This window comes from Pleurodeles waltl, chromosome 6, assembly GCF_031143425.1.
Source record: "Pleurodeles waltl isolate 20211129_DDA chromosome 6, aPleWal1.hap1.20221129, whole genome shotgun sequence".
Taxonomy (NCBI): domain Eukaryota; kingdom Metazoa; phylum Chordata; class Amphibia; order Caudata; family Salamandridae; genus Pleurodeles; species Pleurodeles waltl.
In genome coordinates, this window is record NC_090445.1 from 1,679,647,396 (window position 1) to 1,679,671,848 (window position 24,453).

A 24,453-nucleotide genomic window follows, 5' to 3' on the forward strand; every position below is an offset into this window, starting at 1 on the left:
GGTCTACACCAGATACTTTGAGGGTTGGCAGACTTTCTCTTCCATCTTCCACCAAAAACACCCCGGTGTGTATGGTGTATGGATGTGATGCTCCTCTGGCATCTGAGGTTATTAGGGTTCATTTACGCTGAAAGTCCCATACAGTTATATCTCGAAAGTACATCTTTGTGGCTGCAGGATCTGAAAACTGTTTTCTGATTGCTATTTCATCATTCGGAGTAGACCTATTCTGCTTCTCTACTAGTATGACATCACTGGTGACAAACAAAAGAAATGTGCAGGGTGCCTATGAATCCCAAAGAGAGACGAGATGAGGTCCAAAGTAACCATCTCTAAGAGTCTCTAAAGATAGCAAAGATAAAACAGGGTGATTGTGTTGCTTGGTGAATATGGAATAACACCAGATGTAGGAAGACTGTCCATCACATGAGGTCCAACAGAACTAATCCGAAGAATGGTTTCCAAATTTAGATCAACATAAGGCAGATTTTGAAAAGTAGGAAAAAGATACTAAGAAGGAGAAAGCAAAAATACATCTGTGTGGTCCTTCTTTGGAAAAACAGTGATTGCCTAGCATCCAGCGTAAGATCAATGACATTTGATGGGTATGATACCAGATCAAACAGGAAATTACAATTTTATTATAAACCTTTCCTCATGGACCACAGGTATATCGCTGACCAACACTGCATTTGGCATATTGTCTTTGTTACACATTGCAGCAACTAAACATATAAGTTTTTAAAACAGTCCTGCTTTGATTTATTTTTAGGAAATATTTAGTTTAGGAACCAAGGGCCTCATTACGAGGCTGGCGGCCACAAGACCGTCGGACCGCCACATTTCAGGTCTGGCGGTCGGACTGCCATCCGGCCGCCGTCTCCACCAGGATCCAACATCCCGACAGGAGGATGGTGGTGTTGGTTGCAATCAGCCAGGGTGGCGCTGAACTCCGCACCTCCCTGCCAATTACAACCTTGTTCTCCGCCTAGCCTTTCATGGCGGTTTCTTCACCTTGAAAAGGCTGGGAGAGAACAAGAACAGTACGCATTCCGAGGGTGCTGGTCGGCCCCCCTGTGTGACGGCATTGGACTCGGCTCCATGTGGAGTTGAGTCCAATGCCGCTGCAAGTTTTCCACTGGGCTGACTGATGAAAACCTTGGTTTCCTGCCGGTCAGCCCAGTGGAAAACTCGTAATGGGGCTGGTGAGGAGACCACTGGCATCGTGGCGGTCTCATCACAGCGAGGCTGGTGGTCGGGTGTATCAACCGCCAGACTCATAATGAGGCCCTAAGACTATTTGAGACTGATTTGTTTTAATACCATGGGGTAAAACCCCTCAAACCACTGAAATTCCTTTTACAATGTACCATATTACGAATAATCCTAAATTAATTAATTATTAAAAATAATTACATTTTACTCTGTTGTGTTGAGGTTAGGGTACTATATTATAAACAAAGTCAAACTAATTAATTTAACTAATTACTTAAAATATTTTTCGTTAACATCCCTCTACCATCGGTGTCTTTTGTGAAAGTTAAGTCCCCATACATTGAATAATTAAAGTTAAATTACTTTACCCTTTTAAGTGTTGATGGTTCCGCACACCCGCTCACAGAGCTGAGCCCTTTTTCTGACATTTATGCAATTCCCACTTTCACACTTACGCCTGAATAACTTTATTTCTCAAATAACACTCAGGCCAAATTGGTGTCCCTTTTCCATGCATGTTGAATATTGCCAAGCTAACCTTAGTTTGTGATTTAAAGCGGAAGGGTCTGTCAGCTAAGACAAAGATATTAATGATTTTATTTTTATTATTTCTTTTCTTACCAAAAGTGGACAAAAGCACAGCTCACAAAAGTGTGAGCTCTTTATTCTAAAATCCTGCAACAACAACAGATTTGTTGTGTTAAGAATGCTATATTTTTAGCTTCCTAAAACAAGTGGAAAGGAAACAATGTGGTTTTGCACTTCTGAAAGTGGTTAATATTTCCACTTTTTGTGTTCTCTCCCTAATTGCACTGTATGGAGGAAAAAGGCATTAAACCCTGGGTGGAGCCAGAATCTATGCATTTTTTTAAACCTAGACAAATTTGAAATCAGCAAGGACCCTCTTGTGTACATTACACAAAGTTTTCGCAAAGAATCTAGTTGCTGAAAAATAGAAATAAGTGAGTACTTTCAGAGGATAAAGAGAAATTGTTGACTAGGTTCACTACTGTAACTATTTGTGTGCAGGCACACTCTGCAAAAATAAATTAGTGTTACGTCCGCAAGCACCTTCTGGTCCCTGAGGTATATACCCTCTGAAGTTTGTCCAAAAATGTTCAGTACCAAGAGGCAACAACCAAGTAATGGCCTGCACGGATATTTCATTGGGTCTAACCATGCATCAGTTGACAATGAAACATAAATTGAATACATACTGTGTAATAAGGAAAGCTATAAATGTAAAACGAAGAATGTGAGTTTAGTGATAAGTGTCATTGATACCGCTCCGAATTATAGATTACCCATACTTCCTAGCTGAGGTGCAGGAGGATTTGCACAAAAAAAAAATTAAAAATGTTTTTTTGTTGGATACTTATTTAGGAGAGGAAGTTGAAAACACTGTCAAAATTGATAGGTAGTAGCAAATGTCCTACATTTGCCAAAAAATGGCACCTTGGAAGGCCTATCCCATTGGTCAGGAAAGCCCAAAGAACTGCAACAATGTCAAAGGAGTCAAGATGACGGAGAAAGGTAAACTTTTCCAGGGGTGGGTGGCTACAGTCTTTTTGCCTGAGGTTAAACTGGCATCCATGGAAACCCGTCGCCCTCAAACTCGACATTTTTTTAAAACTGTAGACCACGAGGTGGTGTGAATTACCTCACTTCTTCTTATCCAGAATGTCAAACTTGAGATAGAAATGTATTTTCCTCACATCTTTGTAACATCAAACTCTGAAATGTGTGTCCACTTGTAAATGCCTATCCATGAATCCTCCCAGACGTCCCCTGTTAGGAAGGGTACCTCGTTTGTGTGGGACGACCTATTGTGTGGGACAGGAAAAAACCTTGTGAAGTAAATGTTGATTTCACATGGTCACAGTTTGGAGGTGCCATGCCTCTCGCAGTACTTCTAACAGGAACCTTTGAGTAGAAGCTGAAGTACGGGATTCAATGAGGTTTTCTAGAGGTAGGTTACCCAGAACCCGTGAGGGTTCATCTTAGAACTCTCCAAGCAGAGTACTCTCCATCACTTGAAGTAACAGGTAGTAGCTAGCATCAGATGTTACGAAGCTAAGTGAAAAAAGAGAACACAATGGAAAAAGGAAATAATGAATTCTCAACCGTTGTTTGCAATGCCCAGTATTGTGGAAATATGTTTTTAAAGCACCCCTAAGCTCTCACCCCTGGTAAAATGATGGTGGTGATTGCGACCACGCCAAGTTGAAGAAGCAGGTGAGCACCAGTGTTTTAGCCTTGAGCGGCACCCTTAGGGAAACACTTTCGTCAAAGCACACAACAACATAAGGAAACAGAGGTACTAAGAGAAGGACCTTGTTAGATCCGGGTAAACACCTTTGTTTTATACAAAAGTATAGAGATATTGTCAGGATCCTGCCACAGGGTGTTGACAGTTCACAGGAATGAATAATCTCTGTGTACATAACAGAGAGTGCCCTTAAGACTATTTGAAGACTCCTATTAATAATAATAGACTCAATTCTCTATTAATATTGTACAAAATCAAATGGAATCCGGTATGCTTTTCTGAAAGAAACCCAGCACTATCCCCTCTTCAAAGTACTCTTATAAGAACATTATGTGCAATGCAAAGGGACCATACAGCTATATGAACAACATCATCACAAAACCTATCCAGTTGTAAATGTGAGGTTCTTGCGGAATGAGTGTCCCGCCCTCAAGAGCATCTGCATCAGTTTGTCTGTGGCTCTGCACCCTTTCAGCAGGCATGGTCCCTAGGAGCGGCACACTCATTTGCCTGTCAGCAACGTTGTATTGGGATGCCCCAGCCCTGGAGGTGAGTGGGGTTTCCCTTTAGAGTGGGTGTTTTCAGGTGCCTCAGTCTTTGAAGTTAGTCAGGTTTCCTATGACAGTGGGCGTTTTCAGGTGCCCTGGCCTTTGAGGTGAGTGCGGATTTCCATGACACTGGGGGGTTTTCTGGTGCCTCAGCTTTTTGAGGTTTCCCATGCCAGTGGGTGTTTTCTGGTGCCTCAGCTTTTTTAAGTTTCCCATGACAGTGGGTGTTTTCTGGTGCCCCGTCCTTTGAGGTGAGTACGGTTTTCCAAGACACTGGTGGGGTCATTCCGACCCTGGCGGTCATGGACCGCCAGGGCCGGGGTTGGAGGATGCACCGCCAACAGGCTGGCGGTGCATCAAGGGCAATTCTGACCGCGGCGGTAAAGCCGCGGTCAAAAAAGGGAAACCAGCGGTTTCCCGCCGGTTTTCCCCTGCTCCTGTGAATCCTCCACGGCGGCGTTGCAAGCAGCGCCGCCATAGGGATTCCGACCCCCTTCCCGCCAGCCTGGTTCTGGCAGGCTGGTGGGAACGGGTGTTGTGGGGCCCCTGGGGGCCCCTGCAGTGCCCATGCCAATGGCATGGGCACTGCAGGGGCCCCCTAACAGGGCCCCACATTGATTTTCAGTGTCTGCCTAGCAGACACTGAAAACCGCGACGGGTGCAACTGCACCCGTCGCACACCAGCAACTCCGCCGGCTCCATTCGGAGCCGGCTTCATCGTTGCTGGGGCTTTCCCGCTGGGCGGGCGGGCGGGCGGTCTTTTGGCGGTCGCCCGCCAGCCCAGCGGGAAAGTCAGAATGACCGCCGCGGTCTTTTGACCCCCTGGGTGTTTTCTGGTGCCTCAGCTTTTTGAGGTTTCCCAGGCCAGTGGGTGTTTTCTGGTGCCATAGCCTTTCAGGTTAGTGGGGTTTCCTATGATAGTTTGTGTTTTTGAAGTGTGCAAGCCCTTTGCTGGATCACTTTGAAGTGCCCGCAAAAGGACATGAGCAGGGATCCCGTGGTGCCGGGCCAAATGGGATGGCATAGCATGGAATGGTAGTACTGCCCCGCTCTGTGCCAGGGAAGAGGTGTATGGCTGTGTGATGGCCTTCAGAGTGCCTGTCAGACACACTCTGCATCATTCTAAAGATGATTCCACACCATAACCTATAAAATGCTGGTCACGTTTTGATTATATTAAGCTTTCTGAATTGTATTGTATTAGAGGGGTGCAAACATGTGAACATGCGCCAAGTCCAACAGGGCGTCCAATGCAAAAGAGAGAACTCTGCCCAAAAGGACAGGCATATGCTCATTAAGTGCATGTACCTTCTAACCTTCCAAAGAAGCCTGGTGAATCTTCCCTAGCACAGACTAGCAAAGCGTCACAAACATCTGTCACTCCACCACTCTTCAAGCCGCACTACTTTCTGTCGCCATGCCCAAGAGTACACTCGTCAGAGCATGACCCCAGTATTCACAGGATGCTCAGCCCTGCAGAAAGGTTTCTTTACTCCTTCTAAGGAGCTCTAATGCTCTTGGAGGCTTCTGGGCTACAGCCTGGAGCACCTGGTTCTGATCTTCTGCTTTCATGCAATGTGACATAGGTTGTCGATTTTGCACCGAACCATATTATACACACACAACAGAGCACAGCCGTCTTTGAATTTTACTTAACATGCGCAGTATTAATAATACTTTAAAGCTTTTTGTCTCAGGTAGAGCTGGACGACGTGGCATTTATTAGTTTACGTGGTTCATTGACAAAGGTAGGGTGAAACAATATATAGTAAGTTTCCATAATCAAAAGTTAATGAAAAGATGTCAATTTAACAAATGACTTTTTTTAAGTAATTCATATCGTCGGGCAGAACTGAAAGAAGATTTATTTCCAGCGATGAAGGGCAAGGTGGACTCTCAGATTTTATTAACAAAGAGCAGGTGTGAATATTGCTGCGAGACTGAGAAAATGAGGAAAAAGTGCAGGGTCAAAGTGCCCAGACTTGTCGGCGCTTGGAGAAAAAGGGAAGGGAGCTGAATAAAAAGATCATGGTCTCCAATGAACTGCAACATTTTAAACAAATGCTTCCCGAGTGCTTTAAGTCTTCCTTTACTGCGGGAATTGGACTTTCTTGTTCTGGTTTTTGTGGACAGAACAACAGAGGCTCTGGACACAACATTTGGATGTTGAAGAACTGATGATGCTCGTAATGCCACCTATCTTGAGAAACCAAACGACTACCTTGGGAAGACAATGGTTTGTGTTTGCAGCTCATTTTGGAGGCAAGCACCACTGAAACCTGGGGTCATGTCATGATGCAGCCAGACATAAAAAGTCATAAGTGGAAGTTAGTTCAGATCACATTTGTCACCAGCGGAGGACTAGTGTAATGCAAGGACTAACTAAAAGGAGAAATTGCAAACCTCAAAGATGGATTAGCAAGCACAGCCGTAAATTGACCACAGCTCGTTCAGTGGTAATGCTCTTAGTATAGACGCCCAACGGGGACCGGATTACCTGCATGCAAAACCGAGAAATCGAGCATGGAGTCCTCCTGAAAACTCAGCTCGGAGTGGAGTTTACAGGATCCACTCAAAATTGTTGATTCAAGTACTCAGTCAATTGAACGTGGCACTCTTTGGGATACATCAAAGAGAAAACAGTGGTACCTTAAGTTTTTAGCAAAACCAACAACAAAGGTTGCTCGCTTAAATGTAACATTAGACCAAGAAAATGGAAAAAAACACCCAAACTTACCTGCACAAAGGACAGGGTAAAGTGACGTTAAACCAAGCCAACCCTACTTTCACAAACCATTTGGAAATAGAAGCGTTGCCCTAACCTCAGAAACAAACTCCTTGAAGAGCTGAAACCTCTCATTAGGGGTAGAGAAATGGTAAACAGCAGGAGGAGAGGGCAACTGAGACAACCCAAAGGAAAGACTCCGTAAACTGACAAAGCCTAATACAAGAAGCAAACGGGTACAAGAACTTAAGCAGACAAAAATAAACTGGGTCGTGCAAAAAACAGTAACTTCAAAAGAGTCTGAAATTAAAGAATGCAGAAGCTTAGTGGTTCAGAGGAAAAATTCTGAGCTCCAGCCTCGGACTGTCCTACTGATCGTCCGAAGATTAAAGCCCCTTAAAAGAAGAGCCTCTTGTCGGTAAATTCCCTTGGGCTTGTTGCCTCTTCGAGTTCTGTTTTCAGTCCTGGGTCCTCATTCCCTATTATTTGAGTCAAGGGCTTTCCTTATAGTCCTCCATGGTCTCTAAGTTTTGTTTCTCAGCACCCCCTTTCTTCACCATCTTCTGCAGATGTCCCTTCAGCAGAGTGGCTTTATTCACACAGCGGCAGGCTAGTGACAATCTTTGGCTCGGTTCCCTCATGATTTTAGGATATAGCGCCATATGACTCCTTCCCGTGGATGTCATTTAGGGGTCGCAGCTGCGACCCCCAGCTTACCCTTGGCACTGCTTCTGCAACCCCTGGTTTCAGAGGTGGCAAAATCAGTGTCAGGAATATAGTGGCAGCTCATCCTTATGAATGTTGCTTGGGGCTCCACTTCCTTGTTTTCAATCATGTTTTTTTATTACACTAGTGAATAATTTGATATTATTTACAATTAGTGTAGTACAGCTAGATGGAATATGGCCCTCCTTGGCAGCTGAGGTAAGTAACACACACTTTTAAATTTATGTTGTATTTATGTTTACGGGTGAGAGTGTGCTTATGTACAAGAGTATGTGTATGAGTGGTAGTAATGAATGTGTGTGTATGTAAGGATGTGTGTATGAGTGAAAGTAACGATAAAATGATGTCACTCCCGCTACCCCTGGCATTTTGGTGAAATGACGTCCATGCTCCTTCCACCTGGCTTTGATAAAATTCCCATTGGAAGGCTCATGTGCGTCTTCATTGACTCTGTGTGCACCATTGAGAAAATCATCTCTGCTTAGCTACGGCTGTAATAGGTTATAAGTCCTAGGTTGGATTCTCTGGAGGGAGTTGGACTGTAGGAGAGACATCACTCCACGCTTCACTAATGAACTTTTCCTCTGCTCCACCTTCCATCCAAGATCTCCGGGGTGTAGCTTCTTGGTTTCTTTAGCTGGGCTGGGGTCCAAAGCCGGCTCACACTGGGTTTAAAGGCCCCCAGCTACCATGAAAGCACGCATCCAGTCTTACCTTACCCATCTGGGCCTCATATCTACCTGACATTCAGTCTGGCTGAGGCTGGAGTGAAGGAGGCACATTAAAGGAATGGACTTGACCAATATGAAGATGTATATTTTCTGGCTCTTGGCCTCTTCTTGGAACATGAAAAGTGATGGATACGGAGGTCTCTGCTGGCGTGTACCACTACATAAGGCTGGGAAGAGGTAGCTCCCCTGACCTTATCACAGGGGTGCCAGAGCCCCTGATGCTTTGAGGACAGCCTCAAATTTGTTCACTCTACTCTGAGTTCTAAGGCCTGCTGCACCTTCTCTTAATGCTACCTAGGCCCCAGCAATGCCACCGATGAAAAATACATAACTTACAACAGCTATGAGTTTTTATTGAGCTTAAGTTTCAACATCGAATCTGCAACCTTCACCGCACACATCACAACACAAGTGGTAACAGGCAAGGGCGGTGGACTCACAATAGAAATGATGCTTTTGTTTACCCAGGCACTTTATCTATTTAGACCCTCTCAAGGATGGTTCAATCATCAATGGCTTCAGTGTACATAAAGGAAACAAGTCAATACACATTAACAGCTCGGCCGCATGAAATCCGCCATTTGCTGTAGGATAAAAACCACGAACCTATTGACTGATTAATCTTTCAATGCAGAACACTGAACTTTGAACAGAATATTGTAAAGACATGGGCTCCTTCTGGTATTGATGCGCGGCCATGTTAAAGTAAAGATAATAGTACTTTTGGGTCCTCGACCGCTTTTATCCATCAGCGACTCGAGGGAGCGTAAGTAGCATTAAGACTTCAATCTTATCAAACAAAATTGTAGTAAGTGTGTTTTTAGAGTTGTTATGGTACACATCTGTCGCTATCAAAACAGGAGAAACAGATTTTTTCATTTTCTTTGTACCAATGAAAGTTTATAAAATGTACTCAGCGACCCACTATTGACAATCAAGACACTCTGGATATATTGAACAAACAAATTTGTCAATTAAAAGTGCTACCTAACAAGTTTTTCTCTAGCTACGTCTAGTTTTGTATTCTCCTACTCTATATTAATACGCGTATGCTCTCCCACAATGTCAACCATTAATTAGAACTAGATGGTTAGTTTTTTTGGTTAGTGTTTCCACATTTGTTTGTTCAGAGAGCCTTCAAGTACATGTCCCTTTGTATGGACATTCTAGACCGTTTTGGTCAATAAAAACTACTGGTATGTTGTGTTAAGCTTATAAAATTAAGTAAAATTATGTCACTTGATGGAAGGGACATTGCTCTGAAATCTAGGTGCCAAAATGACATGCAAGCTATCAAAAAACAATCTGCATTTTAATTAACTTTATGTCTACAGAAATGTTCCAATTTAGAAACTTGTACAATAGTTCCTCAAAACGTCAGCCAGTGCACAAAACACTGAGGTTGACCAACTGGAAATAGTGTTACATTGTCATCAAAACCAAAGACCCTCACTAATAAAGCTGTATACCTTCAAAAGATGCTGGAATATAAAACCAATGCCAACCAATCCCGGTGGAAACCTTAGGGGAGCTTCTCCATATATTGCTCGCTTCCTGGCTGTGTCCATGGGTGCAAAGATGGAGAGCCTCAAGGTGGTTTGCTCTATGGATGTCCTACTCATGTCAAGAAAGGGTGATGACGTCTGAAACCACAGATCGCTCTTTGGCTCTCCTCTCATAGTACCGCTTGGTTAGCGGACATAATCCATCAGCAAACATTTTTTAAATATTTTCCCAATTGAAAAAGGATACAGCAAATGGCTTCCCTCTCTACTCTTACTATTCCGTTCACGTGAACGATCCACTGATATTCTTAAAATAATCCATGTATGCCTCTCAAATCGCATGTCACCAACAGGAAGCAAGCAAAAACCACTGTCAGAACCCCGTTCAGAAGGCCACGTTTCACACAGGGGTTGCTGGGCCCAACGTGGGTGTTGAAGTCTTTTACTCCTGATGTCCTGGAGTCCCACTTACTATAGATCCTTAGCAACGGGTGAAGTACCTCTTCTGCACGTGACTTTAAGTGGTAGCTCTGGATAATATGTCAAAGGCTCTCTAAGGGGAAGAAGTGTAGATACAGGCTAATGAAGACGACTCATAACTCAAAGAACACACATGTCAAAAAATCAATGTCCAGTCAAATACCTATTTTTATAATAAAAATAAGTATTTATTTCTAACTCTAAACATTCAAAGAAGTATTACATCAGCAATAACACAAAACCCTTAAGGTCTGGGTTCTAGTGTTTCAGTGGCCAATACCTGGTACCACCCCCTCCTCGTGAAGTAATCAGGCTTATTCCCCATTCACTGGTACCCCAGTAATAGTAGGCCTTACTCAAGAGTCCACTTTGACTCTTAGAAAGTAGTCACAAGGGTCTTTGGCACTGCAACACCTTCAGCAGCAAGTCCCTGGGGGACTGGTAGGCCCGTCACAAGCCTTATCCCCCTCTATTTGCGAGAAAGTGTTCAGCATCTCAGCAGGTGCCTGGCTGTGGGCATTCGCAATACTCCAGTCTTGCTTGGTGCGAGTCAGTATGCATGCAGGAGGCAGAAGACCACCCGATAGGGCCAGGCTCTCCAAGAGCTTACGCAGCCTCTCCAGCACCGACCAGAGGTGCGCTGGTGCTTTCTCCTGCATGGTAAGTTCTGCGCTCCCCAACGGGAGAGTGGGTGGTACCCCAGATCTGGTCCCAGCAATGCACTCACAGCGTCCTCCTCAGTTCAAGGGGCAGGTAGGGGGAAATTCTTGATGCCTATTTGGAGTCATGGGTCAGAGCTTTCAGTTCTCGGTGGCTGCCTAAACTGCACAGCTCACTCGGTACCGGCAGCTCCTCCTGGCATACGGGTTGCAGCTATGCCTGCAAACAAGGTGCTGGCCTTCACTGTATGGAAGTCTATACCATGGTGGCCCATCTTGACATACAGGGTCACCGCTAAGGCCCTGCACAGGCCATGGCACTTGTTGGCAACAATAACTTCCATGACGGCCATCCCTGGTATACAGGTTCTATGCAATGATGTGGTACGGGCTTCACTTTCCCACCCGGCGCTCAGCTCACGGCTATCTTCATGGCAGCCCTCTCTTGGCATACAGGGGTCGCTGACTTAAATCAGGACATGAACAACAACTCGTTTGGTGCAGGAGCTGTCTCCTCAGTTCTCACACAGGGAGTCGTCTCGACAGGACTCCCCATTAAATCACCATTCCTCCAATGCTGTCCTCTTCATCACGGTGCGCACTGGTCTTGGCAAGCAGGCAAAAGCTAGTGCTCCAGAGCAGGTGGTCTTGATTTTCCTGAGTGATGTTCCCTCACCCCGTAGAGAGACTAGCAGGCCTCCACGCCCAGTTATGGTCACAGTCAGAATACTTGCAGGGTTCCCCCCATCCTGGCACAGCCCATCTGGCTGCCTGGCAAATAACAAGTTTTGGGGGGCTTAGCCTCCTCTTCTTGTAGTCCATTTCCAGCCACCAAATGTGATTAAGGACCTAGGTCATTGGATTTTTATGTTGGGATCCTGCTTCTTTCGAAGTGCATACTTTCCTTCTCTCTTGCTCTTCAAAAGCTGCCTGACATAGCAGGAGAAACTCCGAAGTGGATTATCCCACAACACAGGCCATGGGTGGGAGAGCTCACACTTGGATGTCAGCCACAGTGATTTGTGCAACAAAAGCTTATTCTCCGGCTACCAGCACCTCTCTTTATGATTCTCCTTCCTAGGATGGGTCCAGGACCTCTCCTTGTGATCTCTCACAGAATTAAACAGAATTGAAGAGAACCCTTTGAAGTGCACAGGGGGCCTCTCCCTTCCTTTCTCCATTGTGTCCCACCCAGCTCACAGGACTGCAGCAATACACACATCTGTCTGAGGGATTCCTCTACCTCCTCGTGTCTTCAACGCACAGACCCGGGATTCCCAAAATAGAACCTAGAGTCCTTCATGTAATGTACCATTACAGGTACACTTGCGGTCAGTGTATGTAAACGGTACAAACACAGTCCAGCACTGCAACCTTCATGAGGTACACCACCCTAGGCACACATACATTCAGCACACACTCATGTGTGCTCACTGCTCAGTACAGCAAACTGTCTGTATTGTGCCAACTGCAGGCACACTTAGAGCCAGTGCACACATTCACCATGCACGTGCTGCACAACACCACAATCTACTAGTATTGTACTCCTCGCAAGCACACCTACACCTAGTACATGCATTCACCATGCACGCAGTACACACCACTACATCTCTCATGTAAGGTACTTCTCACAGGGACATATACCTCCAGTACCTCCACACACTGCACAGCACTGCTCTGATCCTATACTGTACCCTTCCCAGGCACATATACAACCAGTGCAGAGTCACCATCCCTGCACTGCACAGCACTTCACAACTTCGCTAACTGATGTAGGCCAAGGGTGATGCACAAGCGGAACTTAAAAAGTGATTGAGCCTGTAGGTCTCACTCCAGTAACTCCTACTGATCACAATACAGTATGATGCCATCACCACACTTGTGCTGCATAACTCCTGGTGAAAGCAGTAACCACAACGAGGGTAACGCTCCCGGTTCAACCAGACCGCAATCCGCGAGACAGGCGTATGTTGTGCGACACGCACGATCCGTGTTTGCCTATGACAACAAAAATCAGCATTAGGGATCCAGACAACAGTACATTTGAGCACTCAGGGCAGGAGTACACATCCATTACCATGCAGAGGACTTTCCCTTCCCAACCCCCATTAGCGGGTCATCTCCTTACATCGAGTCGAGTACAAGTCGTGTGCTACCCTCATCGACTATTTGTGGCTGTGGCCCATTCTGTCCCTGTGAATGAATGAGCTGGCACAGTTTGGTCCTCCCTTCAGAAATGACTTTTGTTAAACCCTCCATCAACGGAAGTTATCTTGGTGTTGATATATCTGCTTTAGAGTACATAGTGGCAAAAAGAAGAAATACGAGATACAGTAATCCAGTCAGCGTTGTTACAGTGAAACAAAAAATATGGTACAGCAGGAATATCTGGACTAACATATGTTGAAGGGATAATGGATGTCCTTTGACACAGTTTTGTGGATGCCCCAATGCTGCTCAAGAGGGTTAGCTAGGTTACGGATCCTAATAATGGAGACTCCAACTGTAATTCTTGTGTGTCCAGAGTTTCATCGTGGACCTTCAGGACATGCTTTTCCCAATGGCTTAGCTCCTTTCACAAACTGCACTCAGTACAAATTATTCTGCGCTTCTCAATGACCAGTGCCTGCTCGAGTGAGAGGTAAGGACACCACTGAGATATATACCAGATGCGAGAAGAGCTGCCTGGCAGAGAAGAAACCTCTGGAAATGGTGGTCAGTGTGACACTATGTCATAGGAACGTGGCTGATTTTCCGCATTTTGCTGCTCATACAACCTTCAGTTCATGCCTCTTTGGGCACCTATCAGGCGGATGAGGAGCTGCCTGATGGAGTGACAGACACCTCAGGAATTAAGTGGCCAATGGCAGCCCAGGTAATGGGAGTTCTGACTTTGTCTTGTGTTCCCAGTGACAGAAAACAGCATAACAAACTGTTTGATGCATACCATAAGTAACTAAATAACAATATTCTAAATAATGAATAGATAAAACTCCGCCTAATATTCTGTCTACGTCTCGTTTTAGATAAGGAAATCTAAGGTCATGCTTGCATTACTTTTCTGCCCTAAAAACGCTGACACAACTAACTGTGAAGATGCAAAACTGAATTTAGGATAAATATGTGAAGAATCTGTTGTTCAGTACACTGGTATATTATATAAAGCCTGCAACATGAGACTGCATATTGCACACATGGCTAGGAGCCCCACTAGACTATCATAGCCATATTCAAACCAAGCACTGGCAAAGCCAATGGGTCTGGCATATTTTTATGGTCTCTAAAAGCAAACATTGCCACAGTAGCTCCTAGCATTGAAGAGAACGCTTTTGTGTGCGGATACCCTCCTTGCTAAAGAGCATAATGCCATCAGTCATAGCAACTCAAATGCTGTAGTAGGCAGACGAAAACTGTGAATGACACAACAACAGACCGAGGGAATGCTGGAAGGCCTTATAAATAAGTATTTACAAATATATATAATTAAGTAAAGTCAAACGTCTTATACATATAATTTTTGTAAAGTCAAACGTCTTGGCTTGCACCAGGCTTAAGTAAAATCACAGATGTCATTGCGCATGCCTGAAATCAACTTAACTGATACTTTTTGTGTTCAATGCAAATGCTGAACATTCAAAGTGAAATTACATTCATGGATGGTTCATCCCTAACTGAGAAATAAAGACCAACGTCTGTGCAGCGCTACAGGTTCGGGTGATCCTAGCATTCAACTACTGCTCGATACAGCTAGGCCATGAGACCAGTAATTGGCTGTCTGGTGTCCACCATACAGATGTTTTTGTTTTGTGGTTAGTATTGTTTTTTGAGGTAAACATTAGCTTGCGCATTCAGATCTGCCTTCTTTGATTCTCAGTATTAAGGTATACATGAGCTTGCGCATTCAGATCTGCCTGCTCTGATTCTGAGTATTAAGGTATACATTAGCTTGCGCATTCAGATTTGCTTGCTTTGATTCTGAGTATTAAGGTATACAATAGCTTGAGCAATCAGACTTGTCTGCTCTTGATTCTGAGTATTAAGGTATACATGAACTTGCGCATTCAGATCTGCCTGGTCTGATTCTGAGTATTAAGGTATGCATTAGCTTGCACATTCAGATTTGCCTGCTCTGATTCTGAGTATTAAGGTATACATTAGCTTGCACATTCAAATTTGTCTGCTCTTCATTCTGAGTATTAAGGTATACATTAGTTTGCACATTGAGTATTAAGGTATACATTAGCTTGCGCATTCAGATCTGTCTGCTCTGATTCTGAGTATTAAGGTATACATTAGCCTGCACATTGAGTATTAAGGTATACATTAGCTTGCACATTCAGATCTGTCTGCTCTGATTCGGAGTATTAAGGTGTACATTAGCCTGTACATTGAGTTTAAGGTATACATTAGCTTGCACATTCTGATTTGTCTGCTCTGATTCGGAGTATTAAGGTATACATTTGCCTGCACATTGAGTAATAAGGTATACATTAGCTTGCACTTTGAGTATTAAGGTATACATTAGCTTGCACATTCAGATCTGTCTGCTCTGATTCTAAGTATAAAGGTATACATTAGCCTGCACATTGAGTATTAAGGTATACATTAGCTTGCACATTCAGATTTGTCAGTTAGTGTTAGTTATCTAAATATATCTCCTCCCTCAGTGCACTGAGTAAATGTAATTCTTTTTTTCGTATTGAATCAAAATAGATGTCTTAACACGGACAGGTGTACCATTATCTCTAACAATGGTTAAAATAGCAACAAAAAGAACATTTCTTTCAAATGTATTCGATGTTAGTGGCTATCATTTTTCTTAATTTTGAATTAATTTTGTACAGCTAGTTTTTGCACAGCTTTTCACACTTTAGATTAAAGTACTACAGATATACCAATAAACATAAAATGACCATTGTACCTCAGCCATTCCTAAGAAATTACTGTTAACTTTCAAATGAACTTAAAACATCTGTTTCAAGTAAGGCCAAGCCTTGCACAGTTGAAAGGACCCCATTATTCCTCATCGTATAGTGAAGGTAGATGCTTTTCACATCTGTAATAAACCAGCGTAGTTTTGATGAATTTGACCACAAACTTGTGTTTGAATCCAATGAAAGACGATGCATTCTTCCTGCTTGAAATTTAGGTTTTGCATTTGGGTGATCTTGTAATCAGATAATAAAACGAGGGAACCAAATTCCTTTTAATGACTGTTCAATACAATAATATGCGCCATGTCAGTGACTAATATCCTAAAAACTTGCTTTCTGGAGGGTGAGGAAGATCTTAGAGATGGAGCTTTGCATATTGGTCCAGAGTCCCACACGGTTCTTAAACAACCGATTCTTAAACATCTGAGTGGAAGGTTAAATAAAGACAGAAGAAGAGTGTAACATTAAACCACACAGTGATGTTGACAAACACTGTCTTCAATGAATATCTGCTTATAGAAAAAAACAACATAGACGTCCAAGGCAAAGCCCTGTATTTAATGAATGCAGCAGGAAGCAGTGATGGGGATGCCATTACCCTTGCACTGACCCACCCAATACTGGGGCCAAACAGTGCTGAAATCACCAGCAATCCAAAAGGGAAGAAAACCTACTATATAACCACCCAGTCCTGGCTGATGGCTGTGGAAGCTAATCAGGAACAATGTTCTAGAAGACTCAACACAGTAGAAGCAATGACATAGAGCTGAGAAACCTGCACAGGCACTTCATGTCCAAAGCATTCTTGGATGATTGTGTATGGGGAGGGGCACGCTAGATTTCATAAGGTATGCTACTTATACACATACTCATGAGAAAACATGTAAGAAGGGTGGGGGACTAGCAGGGAATAAATCTTACTTTTACTCAACGAATTAGCATGTATTGTCAGCACTATGGTGCGAGACACTTTGTACAGTTAAAGCACTTCTGCTTAGTAAACGTATGCTATTTACACGTGCAGTGGTGTATTAATGTGCCATGGTTGTGGGTCAGAAGAGGGCTCCTATGGCAATTTGGTCTTCAGGTCTTACACCAATCCGTACTTGACCTTCCTACAAAAATGTTGCGAGGCCTTGATCTGTGTCTCCTATCTTAGAAATGTTGCATTCCAGGAGAGCATCTTGTTTGGCACTTTGGTTGAGTGTGTTTTCTGTCCTTCCTCATGAGTTCTCAACCTACTGCTTGCTGCCTGATAAGTTGAGCGTTATCTCTGGAAGCGGCTTGCCTTTTGGGACCTTCCACCAATGCATAAGGGTGTGAGTGACGTCATGCGTGTGGGTGGTTATGTGGGACAGTGCGTTTATCTATGGGTTGGTTAGACTCCATTTCATTGTCTGTATATGCGGAGTAAAGCTCTCAGACGGCGCCTAGTTTCTGTGATGGTGGAGGTGGTCTGCTCCTCAGGGTACTTAGCTAACTATCTTCTTTCCTCCTGATGTGAAAAGAAATACCAAAATTTGGAAATCCTGGACATAAATAGAGACAAAAAAAGCTTTCACATCTATAACAGGGCAATCCCAAAAATTCACAGGCCCTTCGTGGCCACACATTCAATGATGTACGAATGAAGCATCTGAGCATTGGGTCACATGTCCAATCACAAAGTGTCTACAAATCTTAGTAGTCAAAGTACTTACAGTGCTGAGTTTACTGGAGCAGATGAGGATGCGTCGCTCATACAGCATACTGGCATACACGTGGAGCATGTTATTCACATCGACAGCCACAAAATACTCGGTTAGGTTCCTCTGAAAGACGAAGAAGTTCCTTTTTAACACTAAATCGACACATTCCCAATAAAGGTACAGTTAAATAGCTTACTCCTTGAGCTACAAATGGAAAGCACAGTTTATCCATGGGCAGTGCCTCTTGTCCCTCAAAGGAACACTGCTCACCTTAAGGAGATTTACAAAGCAGTAATTGAAACAGTCAAGAATCTACTTCAGTGAGTTTCTTACTTGTTAGCTGTAGGTGTCCAATCTTTTAAGGATCCATAAACAATCACAAGAGTACTACTACCTAAAATCTAGATCTAGGACAACCCTAACTTCCTAAGGGGGCACCTTCTGGGCAACATTTACTCAAGTTAAATTTGCACTGGAAATCTAATCCTGGGGATAATCTATTGTTTTTTTTATCCACAGTGACCTCCTTTGACATAAGTAAAGTTAAGTCTACAGTGCGTTCATACAAACTACGGTGTAGTGGTCCATGAAGCAAAATGTATGAAGAGACTGGCTGCTGATGCCTGCAAACATTTGGGATTTATGAAACACCTGAGCAGTTTACACTTTTCCTACTAATCAGAACTTCTCTTTCAAACATGGCTCCATCAGTGCAATGTATCCCTCTAGGTACCACACTCTCATCACGTCATTGCATTCAAAATGGATGCCTGAAAACTATTCCGCGCGAAACTTGCCAATCAATGTTGAGTAGGAAGACGCTTCCAGGGTTTGAATGTATTCAAACCCGTTGCCTGGTTAAGGGCAAGGATCGATGGCTGATTGACTGCGCTTCCAAAGTGCACTTCAGGCGCAAGCAGCATCACGGCTCCAGGGCATTAGTGTGCGTAATGCACCGAAAAGTGGTAGCACTTCAAGGCACTCGGTCCTTCGAGTGGCATGAGGATCAATGCTCCTGAAGAAGGCAGAACTGGCACTGAGGAGTGAAGGGGACTCCTCTCCGGCAGATCAGGAGTAAAGATTTACACCGTGCCAAGAACCTCTAAATTCATCTCAGGTATGAACATTTGATACAATGGAGCCCCAAACCACGCGAGATGTACAACTTAAAGTTCATTAGTGCAAATGATTCAAAGAAAGAAATTAGTTAATGGGTAATTAGGCTAACAAAATAATTTATTTTCAAGATTTCACAAATGATCACTTCTTCAGGATGCCAAAGTGTGTACTGAAAGCTTACAATACAAATTTAAAAAAAAGCAGACTCCCTATTCCATTTACTGCCTCCTGCCTATGATTTGTAGGGGGTAGAATTCATTCCAGTGAAGAAGCGGAGTTTGAAATTACACCGCACTGAAAGGCCATGCCAGGGCCCAAAAGAGTCCCTGGAACAGAGGGAGAGGCTGCAACGAGAAAGCCAAAACCGTTCGAGGTGGGGGTGGCGGCTCTTCTACAAGAAATGTTTTAAAAGCATAATAGGCTGCCAGGTTTTTCACGTTATTCATTAAATGTTTTAATTTTAAGGCGCAGCTATGAGTCCATAGACTATTGATGTAAATGGATTACTCACTCGTTACACTTTGATATACACGCAAAGCTTGTGTTTGCAATTATCATCAAGCAATCTAAAGTGGCACTCTTTTCATCCACTTCACAAGGATGAAATGCTGAGTTGATCGTGCCAGTCTCCGAGCTGAAACTGCGACATGCGGGTGGCATACAGAACTGTAACCCTCTGAGCTTTGATAACACAGAGAGGCAATGGTTGACAGATAATACATATTAAATCCGAGGTGTGATGCCAAACCGGTGCACGAGGTAGGCGTACAAACATGTCCATCTGGGTGCTGTAACAGAGTGCGTCCTGGGTGAACATTAAAATGTCAAACACTGGAACATACACAAATCTCCTTTAAAGGAAGGGTTTATGCAGAATCTGCCTATGCTAGAACCAGCCCAGACACACAGTGCACATGTACACATGCACCCCACAGTCTGAGCGCATCTCACTGACACCTTCTGATGTCATGGCCCTCAGATACAGGTGTATCTTTAAAGTATACCCCCATACAGTCACATTTCTCGCTAGCCCCATCCTTTAGGATCACAACATACCCCACCCCCGAGTAAAAAAACAAAACAAAAAAAAACACTGAACTCTGTCCAGTGGACAGTGTGCCCTCCTGTCTGTATTCTGTGCACTGCAGCCCACATCAGGACCAGTTTACAATGCTTACTTTGTAAAAGGCCAGGCCACAGACTACATGGAGTGAATTCAGGTGTGAGTACAACTACCTACAGACATTCCACTACTTCTAGTTAATTTCTGTGAAAGACTCGTTCCCGAAAGTTTGTAGATGTATTGTAGTGAGGTACAGAGACACATTTGCAACCTGAGAAGTTGTTACCTTCGCATTTTCATTGAAGAGAAAGATTTTGAACAGCACGCTCTGCAAACTGAACTACTTCATATCTGTCCCGGCTTTTGTCAGACTAGCAGACGGAGGGATACAGACAAAGTGCACAGCCCAAGAGCGCACAGTCTGCTCACGTGACAAGAGTCGAGATTCAAACCCAGATCTCCTGGGTCACAGCCTGCAATATAGCTGCAAGGCAGTGCTTAATTTGAGCTGGTGGTTTCCGGTGTTGCGCACCGGTATTTATTATCAAGACCAGCACTAATGACAGCTGTCACATGGTGGCGCTGTTTGTGTAATTTAAAGATAAGCAGACCAACAGTTGTTTATTATTTCAATATGCATTTAAAATAGCTAATACTTGCTGCTAAGCCTTTGTTATACCTTTGGGGGCCTCGAACTGTCTCAGTTGTCAAACTTGCAGGAGTGTGATGGTTACTAGCCAGGTAGGTACGGTCATTGGCCGTGCTGGCAGTGGCAATGTGTGGTGCAAGGTGCGGTGGCCTCCTGGCGAGGGACCTGGCACTTTTAATTTTTTTTTTTTTTATAAATTTAGCACTGCTGCAAGGTCAATTTCTCTCCCAAAACAACCAGAGGAAAACTGTGCAACTATGGAGAGAGAAGCCTCAGTCTTGAGGAAGAGCTGTGGCTGAGCTCCAACGCACTTACAACATTCTAGCACCTTGAAGGGAACACTTATTTTTGTGAGGTGTAATGACCTTGATAGCTTGGCAGAACCACACAACCTTTCTCAGAGACCATGCATGTGTTTGTGCGCACATCAGTATCGCATGTGTTACTAAGTTAAAGGCCCAAAAACAATTCCGTATAAAGAGTAATGTGACAAAAATGAAGGAAATGTGCATTTTTAAAGAGGTAGCTCAATTCCACCATAAGAAACAAATGGAGCCTACATGTCTGGTGATGGGACGTAGGCACCCACTTCGCTTGACTATCGATGGGATAATGGTTTGTTACGATCAACAGTTTTACACACTGTGGCCACCTCACACCATGTCATCACATGCCCAGTTTCCAGACCTGGGCTTTTATGTGGTAACCAAATGCATTATGGGTGCTGTAGTCTTAGTTTCCTTCCATTAAACTAACTTGACAAATGCACATGATTGCAATGGTTCCTAGATTATGAGCCCAGGATTTAGTGGACAAGGCAGGCTCTCAAGGGCGGTGATCTTCTTTTCCTGGTCCTTTGGCGGTCCGGGTCTGCCAGACGTGCAGATATTTAACTTCCAACTGTGGTGAAAGTTTACTATTTTCTTACCTGTAATGGAGTTTTATTCAAACTTTCAGGGTCTGCTCCATGTGCACCAGGTAATATATTTGAACGGCCATTTTTTCCAGCCACATTTTTCAGAACCACAGTTGAATGTCCACTTCCAGCAGGATCTCATGGTCTTCTCTGGGTTTTTTCAGCTGATTGCATAAGCTCTACACCTCTTTCCCCTTGTGGGGTCGGCATGTGTTGTACGTATTGAATCATCTGACTCCTTTGTGGATAAAACAAGACCACCTCGTCTCTGATCCACAGTGTAGCCTTGCAGAGTCCAAGCTACAGGTGACATCAGGTACAGTCCTCTACTTTCTAACAAGCTAAGAATTGTATATAATATCGGCCACTCCTGTTCACCTTCTCTACCAGGCCCCAATATGGTGGTAGGAGAAATAGTTTATACTGCTGCCTCCTTAGTGACAGGTGAAATTCCTAAAGCTACCATAGTGAAATTCCTATGCCATCTTCTCATATCTTTCCCAACACTTTGAAGCACAAGCCAGCCCACGTCAGAGTTGTCCTTATCAAAATGGAGCACACCCCTTTCCAGTTACTGTCCTGTCATCTTTGCCAGAAGTAAGATGCCTCCTCCAGAGGGATTCCCTGGACTTGCTTGCCACCTACATGTAACTTGTATCCAAAGCACAAGATAGTGCTTTGTTTGGGGCGACCTGTCATGAGTGCTCCCCTTCCTCTGCTAAGTTCTTACTAGCCCTACGGCAAGGTTGAGGTGTCAGTATTTTGTTGCCCCAGTCACTTCACCAACGGCCTTCTGCTCTAGTTGACAGCTGGCAAACCTGGAGGAGGCAGAGTCCTTCTCACAAAAAGACACTTTGAACTCAAAGGATTTAGGATTATGTTGATGTATTGTACTGGCATTTGTATATCGCAACCTAAGCATGTGTAATGTGCTGTTGTGGGACAGCATTATCATAAGAGTTTATCAGGTGAAGAATGGGGCTAAAATGGCTGATTGTATAAACTGACCTGTGGTTCTACTGAGTTAATCCCAGCTGGGATTTAACTTGCAGGAAACAGACAGGCCTCATGGTCTTCTGAAATCCTGGGGGCTCTTAATTAATGTTGTTGCTTCCTTCAGGATATTTTTTAGACATACAGAGAGCAGATGCCAACTGAGCCATTTTTTAAAATATGTGTGATGATTTGTAATGGTGAGATTCTGGCCTTTTGGTAGCAGGAGATGGGTCCTGTTCTCTAGGTCTTTAATTCAGGAAAGCAGAGGGCTTTGAGAGAGATTCTTCTACTTACCTGGTGGCAGGGAGAGGCTATAAGGCGAGGGCAGAGCTTGGAATCGAGGTAGATGGCTAACCTTGCTCCGAGCTCTGCGATGCTGATCCAACAGCCCGGGTGTATGTATGTTGCAGATGTTCCTTACATCACAATGAGCCACAGATCCATTATACCACCACAAAGACATACTCCGATGAACTCCGAAGATGACCTGTTGTGATCTGAGAGACCGCACCAGTGACTGTACTGCCTGTCACTGAAGACATACCGCCACGGGAACCCCGAAGGCAGTTCTCAGTCACTTACTGAGCTTTCACTTCCACCTCAAGCTATCAGCAGTGGGAACACCCTGAAGGATGCTGGAGCTGATGTCCCGCTCTCCATTATTGGCAAGCCTTCTCACCAGCCTCCACTACTGACATACTCCCTGTTCTGCCCTACAAGGAGGACGGAGCAAAATCAATGACTGCAAGGAGAAAAGTGCTGGCCTGCATGACCACAGCGGACATTTCTTACTCACCCGCGCTGTGTCCCCCTGTGAAGCTGTTGAAGCTTGCGTAAATCTGCAATTTTGGGTGACAACTGATTTTGAGTATTAATTATTTTTTTAATGGATTCTTGCCCTAAATGATAAAATAATAATCTTGTGCTACAATTGAGTTTGTTGTAACATTTAGAAATGTGTTTATTAATGTGATTTAGATGTGCTGCATTCTCACAATTTTTATTAAAATGGATGCTGTTCTTACGTGCTCCTCATCTGGCCCCTGCTCACCCTCCCCCCCCCTCCCAATCAAGGCCCCGCTCCATGTCTTCTCTTCCCATAGTCTAGGCAGAGCACAGCACACTGTGACAGTTAGTAACTTTCCTTGGAGAGCATGTATTGTGAAGGGACTTTTATTCGTGTACTGAAAGTATCTACTTTCCAAGGCCTTTGTGCGGTAACACCCATGGCCTATGCCTGCATATAATCACTTGTGCATGGGTCATTGCTAAACTAATGTAACATATTGTGTTGTGCATCTCTGGGCAGCAACAGCGTAGAAGCTGCTGGAGTTGGCCCTAAAACTGGGTTAGTGATACGTTTATTAGTGTGACACTACTAGTTCTGATTGTAAGATGTGTTATCACTAGTCATGCCACGCTGAATTTGCAGTCTTTGCTTATTACCTATTCTTAAAATAGGTATAAAACCCCTGGTTTTGACGGTGAGCCTGAGACTTTCAGTTTTTTTCTCCTTAGTCTGTCTATTTCGGGGATGACTTTCCTATTTTAATAGAGACTCTGTCCAATTTATTGCAATGATTATTTTACTATAGGGATGCCGTCTATCTCTTTAATGTTTATGTTGGATTTAAGATTATTCTGATCTCTGATTGTCTACTCTGCATTTGTGTCATCATGGCATTTAATATTTATTCTTTATTGCTTGATTTTTGAGATTTTGTAATAAAACTCCTTAAAATTTTTCCCTCATCTAAAACTCAGTTATTGACTGGTCCAAGTTACTATCTTAATTCTCTGCTGAATTGATGTAAGCCCTGAGGCTGAGACGGGCCCTCTTTAACACTAGATCAAGGGTGGTACACAACAACTGCGAAGGTAAATTAAACTATCCAGGATGTGTATAAGTGCAAATAAGAGACCACAGGATGCGATGACTGAAGGAGATCATTTGACAGCCTATTCGACAAATATGAAAGTGACTGCAGCGAGGAGAGACAAACACTCAACAGAAACGGATCTGCACCGGATTCACCGAATCAATGCATTATGACCTCAAGTTGAGGCAGTAGGAAGGAGGCTTGCAGGGACCATAAGACGCCCAGGGAGGGCTGTTCCAATTAATGGTGTATAGAATGGACCAACTTTTCTCCTGATGTGCCTCAAGAGATTACTGTAAACGTATCACTTTCGGCCTCTCGGTGCCCTTCAAATTGAATAGCTAGGAAAT

The 24,453-nt window shown here is 43.9% G+C and overlaps 1 protein-coding gene across 4 annotated transcripts in view; it reads right to left on the reverse strand.

Moving 5' to 3' along the window:
- DENND1A (DENN domain containing 1A) overlaps nt 1-24,453 on the reverse strand; it is a 1,115,636-nt gene that overhangs the window by 620,042 nt on the left and 471,141 nt on the right. For all 4 annotated transcript variants that reach the window (XM_069241713.1, XM_069241711.1, XM_069241712.1 and 1 more), the window contains exon 9: nt 17,493-17,603. In XM_069241713.1, coding sequence (XP_069097814.1) covers nt 17,493-17,603 — 111 coding nt within the window. The remainder of the gene's footprint in view (nt 1-17,492; nt 17,604-24,453) is intronic.